We start from the raw sequence: 22,500 nt of genomic DNA, 5'->3' as shown, positions 1-22,500 counted from the left end.
GAGGAGGAGGAGCAAATTGAGGTATAAAAGTGCATGAGAAAAAGAAGATAACGAAAGAGGAGAAAAAATAAGAAAAGAAAATGTGTGTAGAGAGAGAGAGAGAGAGAGAGAGAGAGAGAGAGAGAGAGAGAGAGAGAGAGAGAGAGAGAGAGAGAGAGAGAGAGAGAGAGAGAGAGAGAGAGAGAGAGATTGCTGGAGGTAACGATGGAGGAAAGATAAAAAAAAAAAGGAAACGAAACGAAGGAAAGAAAGGGAAAACAAAATAGAAGAAAGTCGAAAGAGAGCACGAACGAATAAAGTGAGAGAGGAAATAAACAAAATAAGAAAGAAAAGAAAAATACAGAAAAAAAAAATAAAATAAAAACTCAACTGAAAAAATCTGAAAACGAGCTTAAAAACAAAAACAAACGAAAAATAAATGAATAAAGCCGTACACGAGAAACCAGGAAACCATAAACCAAGAAACGTCAACACAAGACAAGACTCCAAGGAAAATGGGGGAGGTCATGAAGCAGCAGCAGGAGGACTATAAAAGAAAACGAAGAGCTAGAGACTTTTAAGGGCTGACTCGTTAATTCTCGGAGTATAGCGCTGATAACCCTGCCTACTCTTGCAAGGGATGGAAAGCAAAGAGCAGCCTGTTTTGTTTTTCATTTTCATACACAGGAGAGACTAAACATGGCTAATTTGTCAACCTAAGAGGGGAAATATGGCCAAGGACAACTCAAATGTCTTAAAACATACACCCACTTAGATGCCAGTACCCGTGCAGGTCCTTTAAGAGTTTGCAGTCCCTAAGCATCTGAAATGAGACCCTGATTGTTTTTCTAATACATTTTTCACAGACACGGCTCATAAAAACGGCTATTAAATTTGATAGTCTCTTCAAACACACACACACACACACACACACACCCACCCACACACACACACACACACACACACACACACACACACACACAGGTAAGGCGTAGTGGATAAGGTGGTGAGCGTGGGATTGGGCAGACGTCCACGCGTAGGTTCGAATCCCACCACGTACAGCCTTAAACACTTTGCCATTTGTCGAGTGGTTCAAAGTTACCTACATGTCACCATGATAGCCAGGTTCTATTATAGGTGGTTACACCTATAATAGATATGGGGTGATATGGGCCCTAATATGGGTACCACTATAAATAAAATTGCCTGCGCCACTAATGGGCGGAAGCTGAACAGCGCTTCCCATACACTCTTCAAGTGTGTCTACAGGCGCTATAGGCCTTAACGTAAACACACACACACACACACACACACACACACACACACACACACACACACACACACACACTTATGTAGATTATTATTATTCTGAATCCGTCTTTTCATCTCATGGAAATTCTCGCGCACTCATAAAACCTTTCGTGAGGATATTAAAGTTTCCCCAAGGTACCTTCAAATGACGGAGGAGGAGGAGGAGGAGGAGGAGGAGGAGGAGGAGGAGGAGGAGGAGGAGGAGGAGGAGGAGGAGGAGGAGGAGGAGGAGAAGACACAGTAAATATGCTAATACACTCTTTGAAGCTTAAGAAAGAAAAAGTATAAAGCAAAATAAGTCTATATTCATTAAAACGAGAGAGAGAGAGAGAGAGAGAGAGAGAGAGAGAGAGAGAGAGAGAGAGAGAGAGAGAGAGTAATTATATACTATTAATAAATTATCAATTTGTCTCACTTCTGTAAATATTGTGTATTTCTTTTTGTTGCCAAGATAGGCCTGAACTATACCATAGTCTCAGACCTCTGGTATGTACAACACATGTAGCCTAGTTTAAATAAAAAAAAAAAAAAAAAAAAAAAAAAGAGAATCTACACCTGGTACAATCCCCTCAGGACCCCACCCCACCCACCCACCCACCCCCCACACACACACACACACACACACACACACACACACACACACACACACACACACACACACACACACACACACACACACACACACACAGGTAAGTGGAGGTACGTCCCCGGGGTTTAATTTGTGTCCAGGTGTGTGTCAGGCGCACGGGGACACAGGTGGGTGGGCTGGACATGTGAGTTTTATGCCACGATGACTTCACTACATTGCAAACACACACACACACACACACACACACACACACACACACACACACACTGGTCAAATAGCCTGGTGTTACTGTCTACTACCATGACTCCTTGGTAAATATGTCTATGCTAATACACCTATTCGCTTACTCGTTTCTGTTCCCCTTGGCCGGTTCCCCCCTTGCATGTATTTATGTAAGAGGGAAACTGGCGAAGGGCAACAGGTAAGTTAAACAAAAAAGGCCCACTTAGTTGCCAGTCTCCATGCAGATCCGAGAGTTAGCCAAAAGAAATAAATGTCATGAAACCTCCCCCTTAAATACGTTCAGGTCATAAGAAGGTGGAAATACAGAAGCGGGTAGAGAGTTCCAGAATAAAATAAATAGAGAAATAAATTACTCACCATGAAAGGTATGAAGAATGACGAAACATTCAGAAAAAATAATTACCAATATCTACAGAGTGAGCAAACGGTTACTGTCCTTGCTCTCGTTCTATGTGTAAGAAGAACATCATGTTTTCACTTCCCCTAAAAACAAACACTGCCATAAAGGTTCTTACCATCCTCACAACCGCTTTGAAATCATTGACACGAATAAATGAAAAACAAGACTATGACTGCAAACGCTTAATTAAAACACCAATCAATCTAATAAAACAACAGAAAAAAACTAACAAAAAACCCAAATAATAAAAGGTAAACTCTGGAACTCCCTGCTTGCTTCTGTAAATCCATCTTCCTACGACTTGATTACTTTTAAGAGGGAGGTTTGGATAACTCAATTCAATGACTAAGGGAACTGGTAATCCATTGGGCCTTTTTTTGCCATTTTTTGTTGCCCTAGGCCAGTCTCCCTTCATGCAAAACAAGGGAATGAAGAATACTGATAAACGATTAGATAAAAAGTTAACAGATTAGATATAAAAGTCAACAAATGATGGGTGATTCAGATTGCAGGCAGGTAGTAAATTGAGTTAACTAGACCAATAACTCACAAACTTGCTCCTTCCTCCTGCGCTGCAACAACATTACTTGGTTATCAGCGATCAAACACAGCCCCGATCGCTTCAAAAAGGCGCCTCTCATGGAGAAAAAATCAACAACACACAATCGGGAGTCGAATTGAAGGGGACAGCAAATGTACACAAACCCAATATCGCTCATCATAATTCTGCGACCGTACGTTTTCACAATTGTTTCTATCGTTTTCATAATTGTGTGTGTGTGACTCGTGCATATTAAGGACAACTGACGTACCTGCATTAAGTGTCTGTGTATATTCCCTTGTTTCTTTACTTCTTCTATTAGTTATTTGTTCATTCATTAGCATTATTACTTATTTAACCAATTTATTTTCTTTTTTTTCAACTCTAAGCAAACACTGAACCACACCAAGTCTCGGCAGGGTTGGCAGCACTGGGGGAAGTTTCCTGTAAATTTCCCAATGTTTCGAGAGAGTGACTTCCAAATTCAGTCTGGCAGAGTGCTAAATAAATAAGGTCAAGCACTTGCAGGCAGCTTACGACCCACTGAGCTAAACACAAACGCTCAATAAAACACCAGAGAGAGAGAGAGAGAGAGAGAGAGAGAGAGAGAGAGAGAGAGAGAGAGAGAGAGAGAGAGAGAGAGCCACTTGTTTATATAACACTAATTACACAAAGATACCTCAACATGAGAGAAAATAAAAATGTACGTACATATTAGATAATTAGAGCACAAGCCCGTTTTCTATGGTTCAAGTAAACTATGGTTGACTAAAGCATCGTGTGAATATTGCTTGAAACGGGATTACACTGAATTGGCAACACTGCACCGAGGCATAAAGGGAAAAGGCATGAATAATCGTATGGATTTATGAAGACTATGCTACAAATTAAGAGAGTTTTTATATGAAGGAAGACAAAAAATAATTGTGTATTCATGTATTGCTTTGAAACGAAGGAAAACTGAAAACTATGATGCATTTATTTATCTTATCTTTTATCGTATCTGATTTAATGTCATAGAAACGCCAACTATTTATCTATTTATTGTGAATTTATTTGATGTACTTTCATTTCCCAAAGCTTTTCGTTAGTTAAACAAAGGAAGACTGAAAATTATTCATTCAAATTTTTTTTCTTATCTGATTTAATGTCATAGAAAAGCTAACAATTCATTTATTTACTTATTAATCTATGTACGAATTTATTGCGAATCTATTTAACGTACTTTTTATTTCCCTAAGCTACGTATGATTATAGAACAAATATCTCAAAGTTTACCTCGTGTTCGTTACGTCAAGAACCTTAATGCAATAAAGAACTAACTGTTTACCTATTTACTTATTAATCTATGTACAAATCCCTGGCAAATCTACCTAATGTACTTATTATTTCCCTAAGCTACTCGTCAGTTATGAAGCAAATATTCTAAAGCTTACTTCGTGCTCGTAATCTCAAGACAAACTTCAGTGTAATAGAAAAGCTAACTATTTATCAATTTCTTTATTAATTTATGTACAAATTTACTGCGAATTCATCCACTCGTCAGTTATAAAGCCAATATTTCAAAGGTTACCTCGCGTTCGTAACCTCAAGACCAACCCCGAGGAAGCCATTACATGATTTCAAGGCTAAACAGACGCATCTTCCAGGTTTTTTTTTTAGCAATAATGTGCCTCACGCAACATCCCTGCCTTAGTTTCTCGCGGCAATTTTCTCCACGCAATGTTCTCGTACAATCTCACACATGGATATCCTTTCTGGAGCCACACGTGCATGGAAATAGTTCGCTGGCGGGTCGTTGGCTCAGTGTGGCTCTGTTTTGACTTATGTATCGCGGCTCTTAGCAATTTCACTCCCGGCTCTCTTTGTTTACGTCTAGTCCGCCGCTGCCACGCAATTCCCCGCGATCCTGGTTTTGATCGTTTAATGTTACTATCGTTCTCTTTGTAACCTACCTGTTCTCTTTCTTGTAATGTAAATTTTAGGTGTTCCTCTTCTCTGTAACATAAATCCAGTTGTTCTTTTCTTCCTTTCTAAAAACGTAACAGTTTCTAGTGTTTCTAATGTTTTTGTAACGTAAATCTAGTTGTTCTTTTCTTCCTTTCTAATAACGTAATAGTTTCTAGTGTTTCTAATGTCACTGTTCTCTTTTTTGTAACCTAATTGTCCCCTTTATTGTAACGTAAATCTACCTTTTCTTTCCTTCCTTTCTAATAACAATTTTTAGTAGCAATATTTCGGTCTTTTCATGTTGCTATCTTCCTCTTTTCAACCTAACTGTCCCCTTTATTGTAACGTAAATCCAGCTATTCTTCTCTTCCTTTCTAATGTCACCTTCCTTGTAACATTATTGTCATTATTAATAGTGGCAAGGTTTTTATTTTTTTATATTACTATCCTCCCTGCGCCGTAACTGTCCTCTTTATCGCAAAGTAAATCTGCCTGTTCTTTTCTTGCTTCCTAATAACGTAACTATCTACAGTAACAGCAAAGAAGAAAGGCCAGAAACACGTTTATCCTTTATAATGTGCTCGTTCTCTCAATTATTCTGCCTGCTATATTACCATCTTACCATACTCAACAGACACCAGAACACCACTATTGAGTCGCACCTATTGCAATGATATGTTGAATCGATTATCAAAAGGAAAAAATGCAAACACGAAGGAAATATAATAAAGGAAGGTATTTCGGACTGACTTTACACAAAATCGACTTTTAGTAAATTAGACTCGGTATCAAAGAGGCTCAGAAGGAAATTGGGTAAAAAGTGACGGAAAGAATTGCTAGATAAAAATATATGAAAAAAAGTAACCGTAATTTTATTTAAGAAGAAAAAGTATTTGGGTAGGTTAGGTTGAATTAGGTTAGGTTAGGTTCAAAATGGAAACAAGAGCATTTAATATTTTGTTACTCATTTGTTATTTTCTGGTTTCCTTTTTTTTCCATTACTATTTTCATATTACTTTTTTCCCTGTTACTTCCTGTCCTACAATTGGCATTAGAAAGCAACTAGAGTATTAAAACTATCACCCATACGCGCTCTGACCAAACTATTTTCCATTCGCAGAAAGATTACACAACATGCACCCACCCACCAACCCTCTCTCTCTCTCTCTGAAAACATAAAAAAAAAACCAATATTATCAAATCCAGTGGACAACGCGACGCTACACAATACACGCACTATAAACCCTAGCATACATAAAATACACTCACTATACACTACACCAGCACTGTACCTTGGACGGGTAGCTTCTGTACCCCCACCACCGCCGCGCTGAGCCGATTACCGCGCTGGGCTGTGTGGCGCGCTGCTTACAACACCCCCTGCTCTGAAAAACAACAAAAGAAACACTTCATTTCATGATCCACTACTGAGAGAGAGAGAGAGAGAGAGAGAGAGAGAGAGAGAGAGAGAGAGAGAGAGAGAGAGAGAGAGAGAGAGAGAGAGAGAGAGAGAGAGAGAGAGAGAATCTACCTGCGGTCCATTCAGTTGGGGAATCCATTTTAGTCTCGTTTTATTGTTTTTCATTTTCTTATTTTGCATGCTGACAGTTCCAGAGAGAGAGAGAGAGAGAGAGAGAGAGAGAGAGAGAGAGAGAGAGAGAGAGAGAGAGAGAGAGAGAGAATATTTGCTTATTTTCTACATCTTAAAACGAAAAACAGTTACATTTCTTCCCTTTTTTTTTCAGAATTTATAGTCCTTGATCAATCCCTCGCCCTCACACCTCTCCCTCTCTCTATCTCTCTGCAAAGTCGTCCATTTCTTCTCACTACTTCGTCACTTCAACCAATCCCAGACCTTGAGTTTCCGGTGTTATTAATGTTACAAGCAATGACAGTGTTCCCCGCCTGGATCACTGGTGTTTGTGGATTTACCAACGGAAGCATGACAAGAAAAATATGGTGGTTTACGAGAGAACTACACCGTTAATTCAAAAGGCATAAGAAACTATCATAGAAAAAGTATACGATTGCAGTTTGTAGTAGCCGTCAACGCTCTCTGATAACTATTTCGATGCGTAGGAAACTAATATAACTGTGTGAATGTACAGCAATTGTTTGGGGTTCCTTTCTCTCCTTTGTCACTGGTCTGTTCTCTTTCGGTGTCTCGTATATACCTTTCAACATACTGCAGATTAATGAAAAGAATAATTATCACTATTTTCCGACAAATGTGTGAAGAGAGTGGGTAGAAAATGTCTCAACTTGTATTCCCCTATAGCTACCTCGCACTCGGTTTCACGTTAGGTTAGGTAATGGTAGATTAGATTACTGTCTCTAAAGATATATACTACCAATTTCTGGGGTCATCATAACATCAGCAATAACTCGCACTCATTTTTCGTTGTAAGAGGTGACATTTGACCATACCTTAACTTTCCCAATCCAAAAAACCCCGCTTTCCCACCAAATAAAAAAGTTACTTGTGGGGAACGACTCGAACACAGTGATTACAGTGGCGTGCCTTTGTTAATATTTTACTCTTTGCTACACGGTAATCAATCGGCGTTCAGTTGTCGCGTTACGAGCTGCAAGCCATCAATTATCTCATTTAAACCATCTCTCTTCTCTATGTATAGTTGTAATAAAAAAAAAAAATGAAATCAACACTTTACTTACCGGTAATCATGAACGAGTAATTAGCCTGCCTCAATTTACCGAACTTCATTTATCTTATCTTCCTCCCTTACGTATGGCAGATTGATGAAGAGAATCAACACTTTACGTTATCATTCAAAACTCAGTAGGCGGGTTACGAGCTTCATACGAGCAATTACCTAATCTAATCAAGCTTATTTATCTTGTCGTCTTCTCTTAAGTAATGCGATGCTAAAAGAAAGAGCATCAACACTTTATTTAACAGTAATCATTCAGCGGTTACTCTGCGGCGGGTTATGAGCTTCGAACGAGCCATTATATCATTTGACCGTACTTATTATCTCTTCTCCTTTACGTATCTTAGCAAACAGAGCGTGAATACATTTGTCCAACTGCCCAGTAAGCCTAGTAAAGTTACATTCTCTACATATTTCTCTTTACAAACTGACAAGAGTAAAACAAGAACACATGAATACCTCCATGCGGTAAAGCAAGCCGTAGTTATGAGTGTCACTAACATCTAACGCACTTACCAAGCTGTATCTTCTACCATAAACCTGACACTGAATGGGCTTGCCTAACGCCTCACTCCTCCATTACTCACCTCTTCCTAGTACAGCGCAGTAACAAATCAACGAGGGGAAAAAACTATATATTTCCATGGAACTTATGAAACCAACCTCAATACGCGATTCTGGAGATGGAGTGGAGGTTACTAGAGTTTGGTCCTGAGCATCCTCCGGAAAAACTATTTCATGATTTCTACTTATTCGATTGTGACGAATTCTTCTGTTCATTAAAGGACAGGTTAAACTGTGGAATATTCTCTGAAAACTCACTAGGTATGTGTTTTCTTAGCAATTTGAACTGTACGCTATTCATTTGAGTTTTAGTTTTGAGGTAAGTCTTGATGTGTCTGCCAGACGTGTGATGAGGAGTCGAATTTTCAAAATATCGAGATTACTTTTATACAAATGAAAGTAAGTGAAATTGAAAAAAAAATAAGCAGAAAATATATCATTGTATAGAGAGTCGCTTTGAATTAGGCTACGTAAAAGTTGATGAAAGAAAAATGCATTAGGATGCTGGAAAGGTTGGCACTCCTGACTCGAGCTTATAGAAAAAAAAAAGTAAATGAATAACACATTTGAGTACAAGTGAATAAATGAGTAAACAGTTAGTCTAGTAAAAAGACAAACATAAGCTAGTAAAATATAAAAAAAAAAACGGAAAAAAGTTATAAAGGCGAGGCTGTTAACTACTGATCCATTAAGTAATCAAGTAGTTATCATAGTTTTCTTCACCCACTGATGCTATAGTTACAGGCATGGTTTTCACTGTACAAACCTCAAGGCGACACGTTAGCATGCAGTTAACTCTAAAATGAAAGAAGTAGGCTTGAATAATATGTGTCACGTGTAGAAAACTGACGATCAAATGGCGCAAAGGTTGTTGTGGTTATATTACATGGATAATTTGAGGCTTGGGTAAAAAAAAGATATAATGTAAAATATGGACAATGTGTTAGAGTTGCCAAGTCTCTTTTTTTATCTTCTTCCTTTCTTTTTTAATATATGAATTGTCTGTTAACGTGCATCAAAATAGCCCATAAAAATTCAACTACCAGAGAGAGAGAGAGAGAGAGAGAGAGAGTATACAGCCCCCCCTCCTTCATGCTATACTCAAACCCAAAGCTACCCAAGGATCAGCAAATGACAAACGATGAAACACACTTATTTATTATTCATCAAGACTTTTCATGATGTTCTTTATACACGTCAGCTCCGAGACCGTATCCTGAAACCCTTCGCTTTCTCACCACGACTCCTTTCTAAGCCCACAAACATGATTAGTCAGGTTCTCATAGTATTTCTCCACTTAATAATGTAGAAATCTTATTAATCTGTCACTGGAGTCATAAAGAACACCATTGAAAACGTGTACAAAGTCAACTAGAGGCTTTTGAATGTAGTGTAGAAGCGGGCAGGGTTTCAAAGTAAGGCTCACGGTTGGCTAAACAATGTGGGGTGGTGAGGCGCGGTCACTCATGCCTCTGGTACCGCTGGGAGAGGCTGTACCTGTGTTTCTGTGTCCTGTCCACCGTTACTCGTGAATCAGGGACGTGGTGAGTCGATAGAGAATAAAGTAACAATTAGTGAGTAAGAGTAAGTCTGGATTTTTCAATGAATAAAGCAGAGGTAGGTACAATTTGATTCAGGTTGTTCGTTTTGAAATAGTGAAATTGAGAGGGTGTTCAATGAGGAAAATTGTAATGTGGAATGATACGATGAGTCAGTATATCAAATGCCTGTATTAGTTACCGTCCACTTCTGCACAGGTAAACAATGCAGCAGGTGAGTCGTGGAGCAGACAACACAGCGAGGAGCCTTCACCGTGTGTCTTCTGCTACACCAAACAAAGATCTGTATTCTGTAAACTCTTTGTTCTCTCTCTTAAGGACTGTTTTAGTTTTTTTTTCATTGATGATGTAGAATTCCTGTTGAACTATCACTGGTACACTATGGAAGAACTCTTGAAAGCGTGAATAAGTTCTGATAATACAGTCTGTTTAAGGTAACTGATAGAAGGAAAGTTCGAGAATGCAGTTGAATACAGATACAAATTTTACAAAACGAAAGAATCATATAATATAAAAACGAAAAAAAAAAAAACGAAAACAGTTGGTCATGGATGTAAAATTGTTTTCTGCATCACCTTTTAGAAGTTACAATTTTCTGCAATGATTCGGCACTTGTTTCATCTTACACTGGAATGTACTGAAATAACATTAGCATTTTCATCCAAGGCTTAGCTTAGAATTAATTTTAAAAACAAATATTTAAATGAATACTTGAGTTAATGTAATAATGTAAAGCGAGTGGTGAAGAAAACGTGTCTGATAAACAAAGTAAACAAGGAGAGAGGAGCCCCAGCAGCAGCGTTACCAGTGGGGAATGTGACCTTAGCAAGGTTCCTCTCTGCGTTGGCTACACATGCACTAAGCGTCTGGCGGCGGCACAGCAACGCACGAACACACGAACACACACGGACACGGACCACTGCTACGTACTACCCGACAGAGAGAGAGAGAGAGAGAGAGAGAGAGAGAGAGAGAGAGAGTTTAACATGAGGACGGATAATATACATACATCAATAAGTACGTCAAAAAAATCAATAATGCTAATAATAATAATAATAATAATAATAATAATAATGATAATAATAATAATAATAATAATAATAATAACACAAATGACGATGAGGTAGTCACTAATGCACACACACACACACACACACACACACACACACACACACACACACACACACACACACACACACACACACACACACACACACACACACACACAGCACGTACAAAAATATTACCTGCACAGTCAACAAAAGCTTAATTACAGGTATTCTATATAAAATCCATATTATAGCTCGTGTTCAAAGAGGTGTGGTTTTATGGCGAATGTGTCTCTTTATAATGTCGTTTTATCTATTTTTGGCACGCGAGGGAATGTTTGATTGATGTGTTTGCGTGTCTGTGTGTTTACTGAGTTCTAGTGAGGTAAGATTGGCTGTTTCTATACGTATAGTACGAGGACATACACGGAAGTATTTGTGTGTGCGCGTTAGGGACGTGACACACACACACACACACACACACACACACACACACACACACACACACACACACACACACACACACACACACAGGAGTTACCTGGTTATCATGTGTTCTTGTGTTTACATTTGTGTGTGCAGTATTGTATTACATATACATCAGCTACACACGCACACACTGACTATATATAGTTGGTTAATATTTGTATACCTATATTCTTACGCAATACTGATTAGGTTCATTATTTACATAGGTGTCAGTCTATTACATCTTGCCCTACTGGCCTGTCTGTCTTGTCGGCAAGTCATTATCGCAGTAAGCGTGGCGACATGTCCTCTGCCCGCTCCTCCTTTCTCACTCCCTCAGTCCCCGAGGCAAGATTAACCTGCCGGCGGTGTGCAAGCGTGTGTGGATCTACACGGCGTGGTCCAAGCTGGGCGAGATAGGTGTGGTGATGGTGTCTGGCGTGGTGGGCGTGTAGAGGGAGAGGGGCAGCGGGTCGTCGCGGGAGTCCGTGGCGGAAGGGCGGCGGCGAGCGTTGACGGCCGTGACGCCGGACTGGCGGTCTGAGGCGTAGCGTTGAAGCAGGGCTTCCTGCTCTGGCGTGAAGCTCATGCGGGCGTAGCAGTTCTTGATAGGGTGCGGCGAGCCGGAGGTGGCGGCGGGCTGCGGTGAGACGCGTCCGTCGTGCACCTCGGCCACGGGCTGCAGCTTGCGGCACACGTCTGACGAGCGGCGGTCGATTCCTCCTTGGGGTACAGCGAGGGGCACCGCCAGGTCCATGGAGATACTCTTGATGCGGGGCGGAGAGGCCTGGTGGGGCAGACTCTCCACGGAGCCGTCCCGCGCCCTGGCGCGCCACTCCCCGCACGTGGTGATCTGCGTCAGCGTGGAGATGCGCCTGCTGGGGCCGCCGCTGCCTCCGCCGCCTGGGCCGCCGCTGACACACACGTGGTGCTGGTTGGGCCACGTGTTGGTGGAGCAGCCGCCCTTGTACTTCATGGCGCGACGCGTGAAGAAGCCGTGGCGCGCCAGCATGAGGAACAAGTCGCGGCGGTACTGTTTGGTGAGGATGGCGTACAGGTAAGGGTTGGCACACGAGTTGAGGGGGTAGAAGAACACCAGCAGGAACTTGGCGTGGGTGACGCTGATGAGAGGGTACCCGCACACCGCCGTTAGTCCAAAGAAAGCGATGGGCGCCCAGCACGCGAAGTCCGTAAAGACGAGCAGCGCCATGCGCTTGGCCACCGTAGTGTCTGAGGTGTTGGCGGCGAGGTTGTTGCCGGCGATGGAGCAGTACATCTTAGCGTAGCACACGCAGATCAGCACGAAGGCCAGGCCGTTGGTGACCAGCAACACCAGCAGGTACACCTGGTCAGCCGTATCGCTTGTCTCCATGGGCAGGCAGATGCTGGGGGCGGGACACGCACACGTCAGTACACTGCCACCTGGCACCACCACCCACACATACAAAGAGGAACCTAAATACAACAAGGAGGCGAGAGCAAGACACCACTGACTCAACTAATGGCCCCAAAAATCATACACAAGAGACTAAAAACGTCTTCCCCCTTTTTTCCTCTACCTTACCCTACCACCTTACCTTACACGCTACACCAGCACCCTCACCTTGTTTTGGAGTAGCCAGAGACGCCGACGAGAGGCAGGCCGGCCATGGTGAGGGCGTAGAGCCAGGCTAGCACCATGACCCTCGCCGCCACGGACAGCCTGAGGCGCTTGTTGAGGTGGATGGCGTAAGTGATGGCGTACCAGCGCTCCAGCGTGATCACCGTCAGCGTCAGGATGGACAGCTCCGAGGCGAACACCGTCAGGAAGCCAGCCACCTTGCATCCGGGGCCTGACGGAGTGGCGGAAGGAGGAGGTGAAGGGAGAGGTGAGAGAAGAAAGAGAACAAGGTGGAAGTGAAAGGGAGATGAAGGAGAGAAGCGAAACAGTATGGAGAAATGGAGAAAGAGGATGAAAAGGAAAGAAGAAAGGGAGAAGGGAAAATTACAACAGAAAAAGGGAAAGGAGAGAAAATAGAAAGATTAAATGTGGGGAATAGAAGGAAAGGGAGAAGGAGAAAGTGAACGAAGACGCGGTGATGAAAGAGAGAGAGAGAGAGAGAGAGAGAGAGAGAGAGAGAGAGAGAGAGAGAGAGAGAGAGAGAGAGAGAGAGAGAGAGAGAGAGAGAGAGAGAGAGAGAGAGAGAGAGAGAGAGCAAAAGGCGAAAAAGGAGGAAAAAGGAGGAGAATGAAGGAGGCAGGATAAAATAAAGGGTGTTAAAATAAGAAGAAAAGCTGACAAGAACATGATGGCCAACCCCCGCCCCACTCTCTCTCTCTCTCTCTCTCTCTGCTTTCCCTTCTGTAACCCCATCCTTCCTTTCATTCTCTAATTCATTTCACTACCTTCCTTCCTTCTTTCCTTCCTTCCTTCCTCCTTTTCCTTCTATCTCTCGTTATCTTTCTTCTTTCCAACAAATCTTAAATCTTTCACCATTACAATCATTCCTCAGCCAAGCATTCTTCTTCCTTATCCCTCTCACACCAACACACTCTCTCTGTCCCTCATCTCTCTCTCTCTCCCTTACCATTTTGCCAGTATATAGCGGAGTTGAAGTAGACGCCGATGGTATGCAGGTCCATGGCAGCGATGAGGAGGAGGTAGATGCCCATGCACAGATCAGCCACAGCCAAGTTGCACATTAGAAACTTGGATACCGTCATCTTGAACCGCGTGGACATTAAGACGATCATGACGGAGAGGTTGCCTGAGAGAGAGGAGGGGAGAGAAGCAGACAGAGAGTGAGAGGGGATTTCTAAAGCAGGAATGGTGGTGAAAGTAATGTGTAGGGTGAATAGAAGAGGTATAGAGGTAAGTCGTAAGGTAGGTAAGCAGATAGTAGATTGACAAATAGATGGACAGGTAGATAGTGAGACAGATAAATAGATAGATAGGTTGGAAGATAAATAAATAAATAAATATAATATATATATATATATATATATATATATATATATATATATATATATATATATATATATATATATATATAGAGAGAGAGAGAGAGAGAGAGAGAGAGAGAGAGAGAGAGAGAGAGAGAGAGAGAGAGAGAGAGAGAGAGAGAGAGAGAGAGAGAGAGAGAGAGAGAGAGAGAGAGACAGAGGACTAAACATGAAGAAAAGTAAAACACGTTCTCTCTCTCTCTCTCTCTCTCTCTCTCTCTCTCTCTCTCTCTCTCTCTCTCTCTCTCTCTCTCTCGTTCACTCTTTCCCATTCATTTTCTCACTCACTCTCTCCTCTTTTTCACATTTTCTCTCCCTCTCCCTCACTCTTTTTCCTATTGCCTCTCTCTCTCTCTCTCTCTCTCTCTCTCTCTCTCTCTCTCTCTCTCTCTCTCTCTCTCTCTCTCTCTCTCTCTCTAACGTCTTTTACAAGGTGATCTCAAATGTTCCTTTTTTTCCTGTGTTTTTTCCCTCCCGTATTTTCTCTCCCTTATTTTTCTCTCCCCTTCCCTGTCTCACTTCCTTTAATCTCTCACTCCTCCCTTTACACTGTCACTTTCTTATTTTTGTATCCTTTGTCTCTTTTCTCTCTTGTTTCATTTTTAATCTCTCATTCGTCCCTTTCACTATATCCTTTTTTCCTTTTTTTTTTTTCCTTTTCTCTCTTCCCCTCCTTTACTTCACCTCCTTCAATCTCTTTCAGTCTCCCGTTTTCTTTCTTTTTTTTTCATCCTTTTCTTTTTATTCTCCTTCTCTTCTTTCTCTTCTTTACTCTCTTATTCTTTTCCTGTCTTTTCTCTCTGTTTTCTCTCCTGCTCCTCTCTTCTTTGCACCATTTTCTTGTTACTTTCTCCTCTCACTCCTTTTAACACATAATTCTTCCTTTTAAGATTCCCTTCTTCCCTTACTTTACCCTCTCACTCATTCTCTTTTTCTTTTTCCTTCTCCTTTTTTTTGTACAATTTATCTCAGTCTCCTTTCATTTCCCCATTCATTATTGTCTTTTATCTCTTTTTTCTTCCACAAACTCACCAAAACACTTGCATCTTTCTTCATTTCACCTTTTCCATAATTTCTTTTCCTTAAAACCTCCTTTTTGGCATCATTCATTTCACTCACCACTCCTTCTTTCATCCACGCTTTCTGTCTCCTTTCTCACTCTCTATTTCTTTCTTCATCTTTGTCTTTCATCTCTCTTCTCACCAAAACACTTGCACCTTTTGTTGTTTTACCATTTCAATCATTCAGTTTACTTAAAACATCTATCTTTTTTTTACACTATTCACCTCATTTATTTCTCCCTTCATTTTCGTCTCCTACCTCTCACCCAGCCACTCATCAAAGCCAAAACACTTGCATCTTTCTTCATTTCACCATTTCAGCCATATCCCTTTCATCAAAACACCTATTTCTTTACATCTCTCACCTCACTGTACACTCATTTCTTCCTTCTCTCTCATTTTCTATCTCCCAGCCTGCTACTCACCGAACACTGCCGTCACCACCACCAGCCACACAGCCACGCGAAGACCCAGATTCCCCATGATATCTTCGCAAGGGTTGAAGGCATCAGGTTTTGGAAAGCACTGCACGTCTCGGTAATTCTTGGAGAGGTTACCGCCACACACTGTTGTAACGGGGCTGTGGAGGCGAGGGATAGGAAGAAGAACGTGGGATGGTTGAAGATAATGGGACGAAGGATGTGAGGATCAGAGAGATAAGAGTGAGAAGGAACGGGTGGAGTGTGATGATAGATGGAAGAAAAGTAAGAAAAGAGAAGGAGGAAGATAAATGTTAGGAGAAAGGAAGAGATGGACGAGATTAGATAGATAAGAGAAAGGGAATGATGTGAGAAAGTGGGAAAGAATAAGGAAAGGATAGAAAAGTAGAAGAAAAGAAAGAAATAGAAGGAAAAGAAAAATAATAATGAGAGGAAGAGAGGGATGGAAGAGAGCATTGGATAGACGAAAGGATAAGAAAGGGATACAAAAAACAAACAAACGAAAGAAGAAAAAAGATGGAAGAAGTGAGAGAGACGAACAGAAAACAAAGGAAAAGAAGAATAAATAGAAGCAGAAAAGACAGAAAGGAACAGGAGGAAAAACAGAAAGAAAAACAATACGATTTAAGGAAGAAGAAACAGAAGATAAGGAAGAGGAGAAGGAGGAGGAGGAGGAGGAGGAGGAGGAGGAGGAGGAGGAGGAGGAGGAGGAGGAGGAGGAGGAGGAGGAGGAAAGGATTGTGAATAAGCAAACACAGAAAGATAAAAACAGATAAATTTCTCGTATATTTCAATGACGGATGAAGATATGGAAGAAATGGCAGAGATAGATGATAAACGAGGGAATAAAAGAAACAAACGTGGATGGATAGAGTAGACACGTGAATGAATGGAAGGGATAGAAGGAACGTGAATAGGTGAAACGGATGAAAAAAGTGGGTGAATGAAGTGGATGGCATAGAAAATGAATGAGGGAGAGATAGAATAGATGGAAAACTGAGAATAGATTAGATAAAGCAGAGATGTAGACGAATGAAAGAGACAGGGAAATAAATACTAAAAGAAAGAAAAAAGCTGAGATGAGAGAAATGAGTGAAATAAACCAAACACACACACACACACACACACACACACACACACACACACACACACACACACACGCACACACAGAACACCTCACTTTCACACTTCCTCACCTCACCGTCACTTCATTGCCGTGAAAGAACTGGTTGGTGTCTGGGGGCGGCTGTGGCTTCTCCAGGGGCGGCACCACCTCCCCGAAGCCTCCTGAGGGGACCAAACCATGCCCTACATGGTCCTCAAACTCCCCTGGGACCCCCGCGCCGAATCCCCCGGGGTGGTAAGGGTTATAAGCTAAGGGGTCTTCTTCAAAGTCCTCAGAGTCCTCAGGATGTAACGAAGGACTCTGCAGGACTCCCCCACGTTCGTTAAGCCTCGCCGCGGACTCTGCCTGAGGTGCCGATAACCCCCATCCGTCAGCGCCCCCCGGGGATGCCATGGGGGGCAGAGGAAGGGAGGTGTTGAGGTGACCGAAGGAGCGAGGGAGGCGGGGAGTGAAGACCGCCCCGCCCCTCACCTGGTGCCCTAATTTGCCACTCTCCAGGTAAGATGGATTGTTGTTTACCTGAGAAAGAGCACTCAGTCTTGGCGCTTTCCTCTTCACATCTTCTTTACCCACCATTTCTTCTTCTTCCTCCTCCTCCTTGTTAGCGTCTTCCATAATTATCACCTGTTTTTTCCCTTTCCTCCTCATGCCTCCTTTAACCTCCTCCTTGTCCTCGTCCTCCTCCTCCTTCTGTTGTATAATCACCTGTGTTTTCCTTCCACGCATCCTTCTTACTTCGCTGCCGCCGCGTGATGGGGACTGATTTAGCGGTGGCGTGCGGTGGCGGTTCTCCATGGCGGGGCGAGGGGAAGACGAGGAGGAGGAAGAGCCGGACAAGAACGTGACAGCAGCGGCAATCTTAGGAAAATACTGGGCAGGTGAGAGAGTAGGTGAAGGGCCACTTAACACACTAATCACCTGTTTTCCTTCTTGCTCTTCCGCGTCAGGTGAAGGTGCCGGTGACGCAGGTGAGCTTGAAGACGCCTCCCGCCTCCGCCGCCGCCACCCAGAGCCAACGTGAGAGATCTGAGGTGTTGGCGAGGTGACGTCCACGCAAAATTCCTTCTCCATTTTCCTCAAGAACTCCTGAAGGTGAAAGGGAAAGAAAGAGAGAGAGGTTTTACTGGCTGATGTGATTTTCCCCGAAACTGCTTTATATACCTGGAGAATTGGCGGGGGAAGCAAGAGAGCAGTTTGGTTTGCAAGGATGTTTTTTCACGTTAGTTAGCCACAATCCTTATCAAATCACTCACTAACGCATTGGTGAAAACAGAGCTAACCTAACCTAACCTAACCTAACCTAACCAATAACTTTACATTAACTCTTTCATTGCTGGGACATATTTTTATCTTGAGATTTGTGTACGATTAGACCATTTCAGTGGCATTAGTAAGGGTCTATGGAGTTACAAGATTAATGGTTAGTCTTCACTATTCCAATCCCCCTCTTAAGTTTCTGAAGCTGTATAAAACCTCCAAATAGTAACCAGAATGAATTTGAAGACGCGTCATGGTACTGGAGGGCTTAACATTACTCTACCAAACCTCTGCAAACCAACACAAACAAATATCAACCAAACCAAACCTTAAATAATAATAAAAAAAAAAAAAACCAGTCGGTCTCACAAGTCAATAAAAACAAAACAAAACAAACACGTTCTTACTCATCCCCTGAAAAACTTAAATCACAACACACCCACACCCACACACACACACACCCACACACACACACACACACACACACACACACACAGAGACAAGCACCACAAAAATAAATAGTAAAAAATGCTCCAGAGAAGACAATCCTTTTTAGACTCCCAGAAACTCAAGGTCGTCTAATGTTTTTCGGCAGAGGGAGCGAGAGAGAGACTCAATCTCTGTCTTCACGCACGAGGGTTGTCTCCGGGGACGCTGAGGTAACAAATGACGGCTTTGATGTGAAGAAACTGCGACGCAAACCCGGGAAACTAAGTGAGGCTGGGCTGTGGAGGGTTGGGAGGGCTGGGAAGGGGATAAAATGGGCTGGGGAAGGTTGATGGGGGCTGAGGAAGGCTGGGGAGCGCTGGGAAGGGGTGGGGAAGGCTGGGAAGGGTGGGAAGGGCTGGGGAAGGCTGGGGAATGCTGGGATGTGCTGGGAAGGGCTGGGGAAGGCTGGGATGTGCTGGGAAGGGCTGGGGAAGGCTAGGAAGGATTGGGAAGGGTTGTAGAAGACTTGGCTTAGCTGGCGAAGGCTAGGAAGGGCTGGGAAGGGCTTGGCTGGGCTGGAGAGTGTTGAGTAGGATTTGAGAAGGGATTAGAAGATGGAGGAGTTTGTAATGTGAAGTTTATTCCAAAGTTAAGGAAATTAGTGTATATATGGTCGATGTAGCTGGTTTGTCTTGGTTGGGCTAGGTTAGGTTAGGTTAGATTAAATATGTGGTTAGTTAGTCTATCAGTTTGTCCAGTCATTCAGTTCGTAAGTAGGTCAGTAATTCAGTCAAGAAATCAGTAAGTTAGTGAGTCAGTCAGTTAGTTAGAAGGAAATATATTTACTAATGTAAGTTTCAGTTTGTTTCTCTCTCTCTCTCTCTCTCTCTCTCTCTCTCTCTCTCTCTCTCTCTCTCTCTCTCTCAAACACCAATTCACACCCGCACACTAATACATTTCCACCTATTGCAATGTTTTTCCCGAACTGTCCCAAACTGGAGCACAACAACAAGCCTTCATTACTAACTCCGCGCTGCGTGCTCTGTTAAACTATACTTATTGATGGAGTAATGTTGGTAGCCCTGCTTGTTCTGATATTTACAATGGGTGTGCATTTTTTTGTTTTGTTTAGTGTCTATTTGTGTATGTGTGTATGTGTGTATGTGTGTGTTGTTCCTTTTTTTTCTTTTTTTTTTTTTTTTTTTTTGCCTGCTTTTCCTCCTCCTCCTCCTCGTCTTTAATCTTTCTTTTATTTCACCACCACAAAGAAAATAAAAGAAATACGAATAAGTTACGTTGTTTTCATGGTCTAATTTCTTTCCTATCTCTACGTATTTTCTAAAACTGTAGTAGTTCATGTTTTTTTTCTTTTTTTTTTTTTAGTTTCTTGTTTTTCGATACGTTTCAGAAGCAACCAGAAAAATAAAGAAAAAGAAAAAGAAAATGGAAAAGAAAACGGAAAAATATGAATGGCTTAACGTAATTCCTTTCTCTTTTTTCGAATAATGCGACTCATTTATAAATACCAGAGAGGAAAAAAAATAAAGGAAAAAAATATGATGTCCGCAAAATCAGGAGAGGAGAAATAAAAGAAGAAATAAACGAAAAAAAAGTGTAGGAAAGAGGAAAGGAAGATTGGAGAAATGGAAGAGAGGAAGAGGGAGAATAAATGCAGCGCCAGAAAGGTGGAAAAGATGGAAAAGAGAAGGAAGAAGTTAAGAGAATGACGGACGGACGAAAGAAGACACTGGAGATGGGAACGGAAGCAAAAATAATGATAATAATAATACAGAGCGGAAAAGAAAAAGAAAAGAAAAAGTAAGAGAGAAAAATAGTTAGGAAAAGTGACGGGAAAAAAAAAGAATTAGTGAAATGGAAGAAGGACGAGCGAAAGGAAATTCAGTAAATGGGAATAGAAGAAAAAAATAAAGAGAGCGCGCGAAAAAGGGAAAATAAAAGAAAAAAAAAGAGAAAGACTAGGGAAAAAAGATGACAAGAATGAAAAATACAGAGGACGAAAAAAGAGAAAATAAAGAAAACAAAAGAGAAAAACTATGAAAAAAAAACAAGAAAAAAAGGACAGAAGAGTGACAATCCAACACCAATACAAAAAGAAGGAAAAAGAAGAAAAAAAAAGAAAAAAAACACACAAAACAAAGATAAAAGAATCACTAAAAACACCAATAACAACTAAACACACACATACACAAAAAGAAGAAAAACAAAAAGAATATGATTGATTTGATTTTAATGGCCCCCTCAACAACAAATAACAACACAAACATACAAAACACAACTAACACATTAAGATACCCACTACACCTACTCTGTCCAGCTCCCTAATGCAAGAGTTAACCAGTACTCTCAGTCATTCACACTTTTCAGGGTAATTTCTGGGCTAAAGGGGATACTTGTTGTGGTACCTCCTATGTCAAAGCCCACCCGCTAGGAAACCGTTGCCCTGAGTGAGGAAGCCCAACCTACACTCGGAACGTGGACAGGATTCGAACCCGTGCGCTTAGAGACCCCTCGGACCCCAAAGCACGCATGGTTCCACTGTACCACGGCGGTAAACTCTAGAACTCCCTATCTGCTTCTGTATTTCCAACTTCCTATGACTTGACTTCGTTTAAGAGGGAGGTTTCAAGACATTAAGATACCTATTACCCCTATTCTGACCATCTCTCTAATGTAATGCAAGAGTTAACCAGTACTCTCAGTCATTCACACCTTTTTCCGGGAAACTCTGGAACTCCCAACCTGCTTCTGTATTTCCAACATAGTATGACTCGACTTTATTTAACCTCTTCAGTACTGGGACGCATTTCTACCTTGAGTTTCGGGTATGACTGGACGATTTCATTTATATTAGGAAAAGTCTATGGATGTCAGAAGATTAATGGCCAGAGTCTTCACTATTTTAATACCCACATAGGTTTAAAATCGCCAAATAGGAAGCAGAATGAATATGAAAACACGTCATGTTACTGAAGACATTTATCCCTTTTCTTTTAACTAACACAGACTTGCAAGGAGACTGACGACTAAGTGGGGCCTTTTTTTTTTTTAATTCTTCGTTGTTTTTACCAATTTTTCCTCTTATATAAATACAGAACATAACCAAATCTCACGAAAACTAAGTATGACAACAAGAAACGGCCCTGTACTGAAGCTGCACCACACCCTGTACACGAAGAGAGCCCTAGAATGAGCATTTAGGCAACACTACCCCTCTCCTCTGTCCCTCCTCCTTCCCATCCAGTACCCAGGTCTCTCCCAGCACCGTGACGCCAGCGCATATTTGAGAGGAGCTAAAAGTTTTGAAATATTGAAAACTTACGAGGCTGGATGAGCGAAAGTTTAAGAGCCTTGAGCAAAGCAATGTGGCGCTTCATTTTACAGCGAAAATTATAAAGTGTGAGATTAAAGCAAATACGGAAACGAGATTTGATTACCGGAGAGAGAGAGAGAGAGAGAGAGAGAGAGAGAGAGAGAGAGAGAGAGAGGGGGCGCATGGGGGGTTCTTCCTCGACCTATATTCTCAAGATGACTTTATTTTTCCCCTTTTTAATGATCTGCTTGATGTGAGAAAACGAGGAAATGACATGGGTGATATAGAAAATGGAGGATGTGTGTGTGTGTGTGTGTGTGTGTGTGTGTGTGTGTGTGTGTGTGTGTGTGTGTGTGTGTGTGTGTGTGTGTGTGTGTGTGTGTGACGGGTTGTAAAACTCTACATTTATCATTACCAGAGAGAGAGAGAGAGAGAGAGAGAGAGAGAGAGAGACTAAACAGCTCCGGGTGACTAAGAATCAATTAAGAAAGTGTAAGAAATATTTAGTAAGTCTCCAAAAGATGGCGCCAAGATACAATTTTCTTGACA

General features: G+C 41.8%; 1 protein-coding gene and 1 long non-coding RNA gene across 3 annotated transcripts in view; both read right to left on the bottom strand.

Annotated features, from left to right (window-relative positions):
• Positions 1-8,368, bottom strand: part of LOC123510167 — a 93,023-nt gene extending 84,655 nt beyond the window's left edge. For both annotated transcript variants that reach the window (XR_006676403.1, XR_006676402.1), the window contains exons 1-2: positions 8,273-8,368; positions 6,306-6,398 (exon numbers count right to left, since the gene is read on the bottom strand). This is a non-coding gene — a long non-coding RNA (uncharacterized LOC123510167). The remainder of the gene's footprint in view (positions 1-6,305; positions 6,399-8,272) is intronic.
• Positions 8,369-10,935: 2,567 nt separating this feature from the next.
• LOC123510005 overlaps positions 10,936-22,500 on the bottom strand; it is a 21,952-nt gene continuing 10,387 nt past the window's right edge. The window contains exons 5-9 of the mRNA XM_045264682.1: positions 17,005-18,020; positions 15,794-15,948; positions 13,893-14,072; positions 12,929-13,157; positions 10,936-12,710 (exon numbers count right to left, since the gene is read on the bottom strand). Coding sequence (XP_045120617.1) covers positions 11,714-12,710; positions 12,929-13,157; positions 13,893-14,072; positions 15,794-15,948; positions 17,005-18,020 — 2,577 coding nt within the window. The 3' untranslated portion in view covers positions 10,936-11,713. The remainder of the gene's footprint in view (positions 12,711-12,928; positions 13,158-13,892; positions 14,073-15,793; positions 15,949-17,004; positions 18,021-22,500) is intronic.

This window comes from Portunus trituberculatus, chromosome 28 (assembly GCF_017591435.1).
Source record: "Portunus trituberculatus isolate SZX2019 chromosome 28, ASM1759143v1, whole genome shotgun sequence".
NCBI classification, from domain to species: Eukaryota; Metazoa; Arthropoda; class Malacostraca; order Decapoda; family Portunidae; genus Portunus; species Portunus trituberculatus.
The sequence above is the reverse complement of the archived record's forward strand: the minus strand, read 5'-3'. Positions and strand labels throughout refer to the sequence as shown.